General features: G+C 32.5%; 1 protein-coding gene across 1 annotated transcript; it reads right to left on the bottom strand.

Moving 5' to 3' along the window:
- Positions 1-2,432: 2,432 nt before the first annotated feature.
- Positions 2,433-5,376, bottom strand: LOC137810473 (G-type lectin S-receptor-like serine/threonine-protein kinase LECRK3). Its single transcript, XM_068611740.1, has one exon. The coding sequence runs from the start codon at positions 5,120-5,122 to the stop codon at positions 2,711-2,713; it is 2,412 nt and encodes an 803-aa protein (XP_068467841.1). The 5' UTR covers positions 5,123-5,376; the 3' UTR covers positions 2,433-2,710.
- Positions 5,377-7,173: the final 1,797 nt, after the last annotated feature.

Genomic DNA, 7,173 nt, shown 5'->3' with positions numbered 1-7,173 from the left:
CACTCATCTGTGAGAGGAGACTAAGACCAAGAACCGAGAGATCCAGTTGACCTAGCCCGGAGAAGTGAGAGTCTACAAGTCATATCCAAGTCTAAGCCGAAAGTCCAAATAGAGAACTCGCACCGAGAAGTCAACATCTTCGGAAGAAAGAAGATTGTTTCTAGGTCCTTGCACATCTTCTATTGACGCTTATCTACTCCCACAATCAGTCAAATTTATTAAACAATTTTAATAATAAATATTGTGTATACTTAAATGTAAATCAAATTATTTTATCTAAAATGATTTTGGAGTATTTTTCTTCACATTTTTTAACAATACTCGTTTTTTTTTTCTTTATTATTGGAAACGACAGTTGAGTTTGTTTTATGTTCTATTTTCTAATATCAAAATAGGATTTAATATCACTGTTTGTTATTCTTTCTTGGAGTCTCAGCAATGTAGTAGAAAAAACACAGATACAAAAATACAAGTTAGCTAACAAGAAAAGAATGTGTGAATAGAAATTAATGAACCTTGATAATACTTGCAAGCTACGAGACACATTATATAAGGTTACGAAAGTGAAAAAGAAACAAAGATTTGGTCTCTCGCTTAGTGGAAACAATTATCTTTTTTATACCTATAATTTTAAATAGACTGAAGTAAATGTTAAGCTTTGTATTTTAATTAATTTTTTATTAAAACAATTTGTTTTATTAAGTGTCAAAAAGTTGTTATTTTTCTATTGAGTACATGTTGATTGTTTTTTTTCTGTCCTCACATAATTGTTATCTTGCATAATAATAGGTTACATATCTTCATATGTAAAATGAAAAATAATATTCAAATGCTTAACTTTAAAAACTAACAACATTATTTCACCTTCACACCAACTTAACCAATTTTTATCATACAAAATTAATTATTGATCAATTCTAAAAAAATTCAAAAGTAAAATAAATTGAGAGTTGATCCAAGTTTCTTCAACCAAGTTAAATCTCCATATTCAAGTATTCACAATTACTAAAACAAATTCATTACACTTACTTTCATTACACTTACTTTCTCAAATTAGACAACATCAACTAACATAATTTCAAAAATTATATTAATACAATCACAATTAACCATATTAGACACAACCATACAATCATAAACAAAATAATGAATTTTCAAACTGAACCTATCACATCCAAATTTTGAGTTGTTATAATATAATCTAATATTTATCACTATTTAATACTATATCCATAACTCTCATCTTCAACAAAAACAATTTTCAATAAACAATCATAATTGTTTAATCAATTTAATAAAAATAAAAAAATTAATTCAAATATCTCACCAAATTTTTTCAAACTTTAATATTTCATATATCTTTTGAGTTCAATCTCAAATTTAAAAATAAAAAATGCTACGCAATGTAATATTATGAGCAGATATTTGCTAAAGGCACACCAGACGAGGGCTACTATGGCATTTTTTTTTTAAAATAATGTCAAAAGTAAAACAACTCAATTTGTTTTATTACATTCCACACCTGACACAAACTAATTCTTCTTTCGAGATTCCGACACGTTATGTTTAAGCTTTTAAATTCAACTTTAGATTTAAAAGTATAGTATGGAAAATACAAGTTTCACACTTTTTTTTCTCTCACTCTTCTATTCCACAACCCTTTTTAATAATAAAATATTATATTTAATTAATAAATAAATATAAATACAATTTTAAAATAAAATATTAATATTAGTGGTTGGCAAATGGGAGTGTAAAAAAATTACAGTGTGAACCTAGTCCTAAAAGTATTTATCCATCATAATCAAACAAAACATCAAATTACATGAAACAAACAGCCATGAAACAAAAGTATGTTCAATTTATCATGACTCAATCATGGGTTTAGTCTCCTATACTTTTCAGTAAATAATAATGAAAATTGTGATTTACCGTGTTTAGTAGATAAGAGAAAATAGTAAAATAAAAAAAAGTAAGTTGACAGAGTAAAACTATATCAGAAATAAAATGAAAAGTAGTGTGAATGGTTGAAAAAATAAGAAAAAATTTAATAAAAAAATGGAAGAAAAAAATCTATAGTCTCTACATTTTCTAAAACTTGTTTTCCTCCATCCAAGTTAATATTAATTATTTTCCATCCATCTTTGCTCATTTCTAGACTAAATAAATTCTCTCAAAAAAAATTCTAGGAAGACCAACTTAAACCTTCTGAGAGAGTCTGCAACTTGAAAGCGTGCAAGAAGATGAAGAAGATTAATGGTGCCTTTGTATGATAATGAACAAAATGTAGGTTCAACTCAAAATGTTTTGTCTTTGAATATATTACAAAATGAACTTTAAGTCTAACTCAATCCAATAAAATCAGCTTATGAGATAAGGTTTGCACTCATAAAAAATAAGAGAGAGTTGAGAAATATAGAATGTGACTCTTAAAGGTGTAAGGTGTCATTTATATACAAAAGTTAGAAAGAGGATATAACCCTCAGGTTAACAAGTATTGAAACTAAATTTTGAAACTAATTACATGTCATGCTTGGACTTGGGGAATTCATGCCATGAGTGGATTTGGTCGTTACGGTAACTTGCTAGAATGAGGTTCCAACGAGGAAACACTGATCTTTCGCTTCAAACATTTCATGACAGTCGAAGAACTGAAAAACCTTTATCATACAACTGCGCAAGATCACCTTTTCCCCTACAATTTGTTTAGTTAAGGCATGGAACGTATGAGAAAAGGAGATGGTGGGTTAGGGACTTCAACAAAGCCTTCTAACATTTGCATGACCATCCCCATTGTTGGTCTCATTTCAGGTTGCTCATGAATGCACCATATTGCTATTTTTATCCATTTTTGTAGCCTCACATAGTCAGATAAGGCCTCTTCATCATTCTCCACCAGAACATCTGTTTTCCCTTCCATAAAGCAATCACAAGCCCAATCTGTCAGCAATGCCTTCTCTTCTTCCCCTGGCTCCATCATCAACACACTTCTTCTGCTGCAAATTATTTCCAACAACATTACCCCAAAGCTGTAAACATCCACTTTAACCGTCACAGCAACATTCTTGAACCATTCAGGAGCCACATATCCTCGGGTTCCTCGGATCATAGTGGTGGTTCTACTTTGGTCAGACAACAACAACTTGGCCAGCCCAAAGTCAGATATCTTTGGATTCAAATACTCATCTATCAGTATATTTTGAGGTTTTATATCACAATGAATAATAGGAGTGTCACACTCTTCGTGCAAGTACACCAACCCTCTTGCGATCCCCAGAGCAAATCCAACCCTTACATTCCATTTGGGCTTGGGTTGTCCAAACAGGATGTCTGCAAGATTACCATTGCTCATGAACTCGTACACCAATATTCTATTCATTCCCTCGTCACAAAATCCAATCAACCTGACCAGATTTTTGTGGCAGGTTCTACCAATGGAACTCAATTCAGTCCTAAATTCTTTCTCTCGTTCTTGTGCCAATCTGTCCAATCTCTTCACAGCAACCAGATGACAAGAACCTGCTTCTAGTTGCCCTTTGTAAACAAGGCCATAAGAACCTCTACCTATTTCCTCCTTAAAATTCTGTGTCGCCTTTTCCAATTTTTCATAAGTAAATGAATGCAAATTTGTTTCCAAAGGACTAATGGCAGCTGTGGAAACCCTATTCGCCTTTTTCTTCATGAGAACAAACAAAGCAACTGTAGCAATGAGAATACTGTTGAGGACAAGAGAACCAAGTAGGGGACCCAAAAGAAACAACTTACCGTTGTATTCTTTCTTTGAATCCGGAGCAGGGGAAAGTTCCTCGTCTGGATAAAAGTCACGAATAATTCTTGTTTTGATATAGACAAAATGTAGATCATGGACTGGTTCTTCTCTACCGTTACCAAGGGGAAATCTCTTCAGCCAACAAGTGTCGCCTCCTGAAACGACCATAGCACACATGCAATCTTGCAAGCAAAATTGCTGGCATTCCTGGCTAGAGTAAGGTTGTATCCTTTCATAATCCCCCTCTGGAAAATTAAAATCTTGAGCGGCATGCATTTCATATAGTTCCTCTGGCGGTGTTTGAACATCGGCTCCACAAGCGAGGGTGAAATTGGGTTGGCATCCACCAAATTGTTTACTTGGATCCAACAGCGAATACCCATAAGGGCATTTGCAGGTAGGCCTATGATTTTCCATGGAGCAGTAGCTATTATAGCCACAGGAACCGCTACCATACTGATAAGATATTGCATTGCAAATGTTGTCGGGAACATACCTCATGATTCTCCACCCTGGTTGAGCAGCGCTGTTCCGTGGATGATAATACTGCGTGAAAACTCCACTGAAGTCAAGCGTTGCTCTGTAGTAATTCACCTCAGGATCGAGATCGGAGCTATTCCATTGCGAACCTTGAGGTTGGATTGTAGTCCCATTTGTGGTGTTTACATAGATATCCCCAGACTCATTGAACACTAATGTTGAAGCAGCACCAGAGGCATCCAACACATAATAAGAGTTGTATTTCAGTGGAGAAGGCCATGCAAGAGGACTCAGTAACACATTACCATCCTTGAAATAAAGTTGGAACCTTCCACTTGTGTAATTGGTGTCTGTCAATCGAGAAGTTAGCATGCCTCCGAGTTGGAGAGATTGGTTAGGCAACAACGTGTCTGTGGGGTTCTCAAAGCTTTGCCACAGCTTTTCAGAGTTCTGATTGAGTAGAACAAAGTTGCCAGTGTCAAGCATAGATCCTACGGAGACAATAACACCTTCCAAGTTTGATGTCCATATGGAATCTCCTTTGGGACCTGCCAGTGTTAGCCCCGCTGATGTGATCCGAACATGTGATCCCGTTGGTGCTGTTGCAAGTTTGTTGTCTGTTTTTGCACTCCAAACAACGGTCTTGTCGGGTATCATGTCGTACCATATGGCAAGCATGAACAGGTTCTTATTGAGATCAGTGTTATTATCCAATGAGCGAAACCCAAAGGCAAAATGACCTGATGGAGAACGCCACACATCATTGTCATCGGTGGAAATTTGGGAACTAATATCAATGTCTGCAAAAGCTAAAGAAAGAAGATGAAATTGAAGACAGATAAGTGTTGGTATAAGGAGGGTTAAGGAAGCCATGGATTGAATTACGAGAAAACTAGAACAGTGGAGATGTTAATATGTAGTTTTTTGGTCGATGACTTATAAGAATTCAACCTCATCACAAACTCTCGTACCAGAAAATACTTGGAAGATGAGGGTAAGTAAGGTTACCAAGTCCTGAAAACTGTATCCAAAGAGTTTCACTAATTTCAATGTCGTCTTTTAATATTCTAAATTATTACAATACAATTCAACTTTTTTACGCATTCAATTCAAAATAACTTTTAAATTAACAATTCAAAAGTAACCTAGATGTATTTTATACAATGTTGTTTTAAATATGTCACCACCATGTTTGAGCCTTTTTTATTTTTTATTTTTTTATTTGTACCATATCATTGTGAATGAAATTTTAAATGTGAAATATAATGATCTAGGGATATCTTGAGGGTTGGAGTATTGTATTTGGTTACTAATTCTAGGGGTTAATTTTCTTTTGTAAAATGTGGAAAAAGAAAGTGGAAGCTTCAACGTCCTTCTCCTTAGTCGCCATTGCCACCAATGAAGTACCTCCACCATTTCCAAACTATAGAACTAGTTATTGAATAAGCATAAGAAAATTTAAGTGAGATCATCCACAACTTTATACATATTATATCCACCATTTTTACTACCTAAAGATACACAGAAATTTAATATACAACTCTTTAAAAATGAGAAAAATAAATAATACATTTACTGGCTTTTGGAATAGTCAAAATGAGTAACTCATGAAGAATACGAACTTTATTCAGTTCATTATAATAAAGTTATCTATCATTTCCGCACTTTAATTGTTTATATTTAACTGATGACTACTTTAGCATTGTTATATGGGTGATGATATTTAACACTCATCAAATAAAAAAATACTCACGTGATATCCCTCAATAATAAAATCCTAATAATATTTGTTTTATTTTTTAATTTAAAATTTTAATATATATTATTAAACTGGATTGTTAAGTGGGTGTGATTTTATTATATTTGACTATTGTTTTGTTGTCTGAAAAATGAGGTGATAGAAGGAGGCTTTGAAGTAATAACATTTTTTTTATCGCAAAAGGAATTAATAACATAAGCAAAACATTCACAACATTGAGGGGCATGATGAATGAGTAACATCATTTATTATTAACATTTATTACTCTTAATTTTGTTTTGCCTAGATATATCTTATCATCCAATTCGCATGTGAGTTTTATTTGAAGTTTACTCCATAATCATAAATTTTGTTTGCGTAAGTAATTATTTTACAAATACTAACGACTTAGGTATTAGATAATATATATATATATATATAATTAAAATATGTATTTATATTTAAATACGATAGAAGTAAAAGATAACCATTTTTATGTTAAATTTTTATATCTAAATAAATTATAAATATGCATATTTCATATTTTATTATTTAAAATAAATTTTAAAAGTAGTTATTCAAAAATATATTAGAAAATTGTTTAAATATAATAAAATTAAAAAATAAATTATTTAAAATATGTACATAGTAAGGTCGTACTAGTCCCCCTTTTCACTTCTTCCTTTTTTTCCTCTCTCTCCATTTCTCTCCCTCTCCATTCTCTTTTCATTTTCTCTTCCATAACTCATCTATGTCAAAATCTGATCACACCTGCAGTAGTTGAGGAGTCAGACTATATTTCTACCCAATCAGATTTTCAAATAGAGTAAGTTCACTTTTATTCTAAATCTATTTTTCTCTATGATTTAGTCATCAATCTTGACGGGGGCAGTTGAAAAAAGTGTTCCTCTCAACTTGTTTTACCATATACTAAAATAATTTGGTAATATTTGGATAACTTGCTATAGGCTCCTAAATTTTGGGATTTTCCTGTTTGAGGTAGAATTTCCATCAGTGGAACTTTCAGGTAAGGGAAGTTAACTTTAACTTTCAATGGTACCCTAGGCTAGAAGATCTGAATGTAGATGAGACGTTGTCCCAAGTTTCAATTTCTCTTGCAGGGATGTTAGTTAATAAAATTGTTTGACTTTATGTTGTGTGAACATGTATAAATATTATATTTTGA

The sequence above is a fragment of the Phaseolus vulgaris genome, chromosome 2 (assembly GCF_000499845.2).
Source record: "Phaseolus vulgaris cultivar G19833 chromosome 2, P. vulgaris v2.0, whole genome shotgun sequence".
Classification (NCBI taxonomy): Eukaryota; Viridiplantae; Streptophyta; class Magnoliopsida; order Fabales; family Fabaceae; genus Phaseolus; species Phaseolus vulgaris.
Note: the sequence above shows the minus strand (reverse complement) of the source record. Positions and strands in the feature narration are given on the sequence as shown.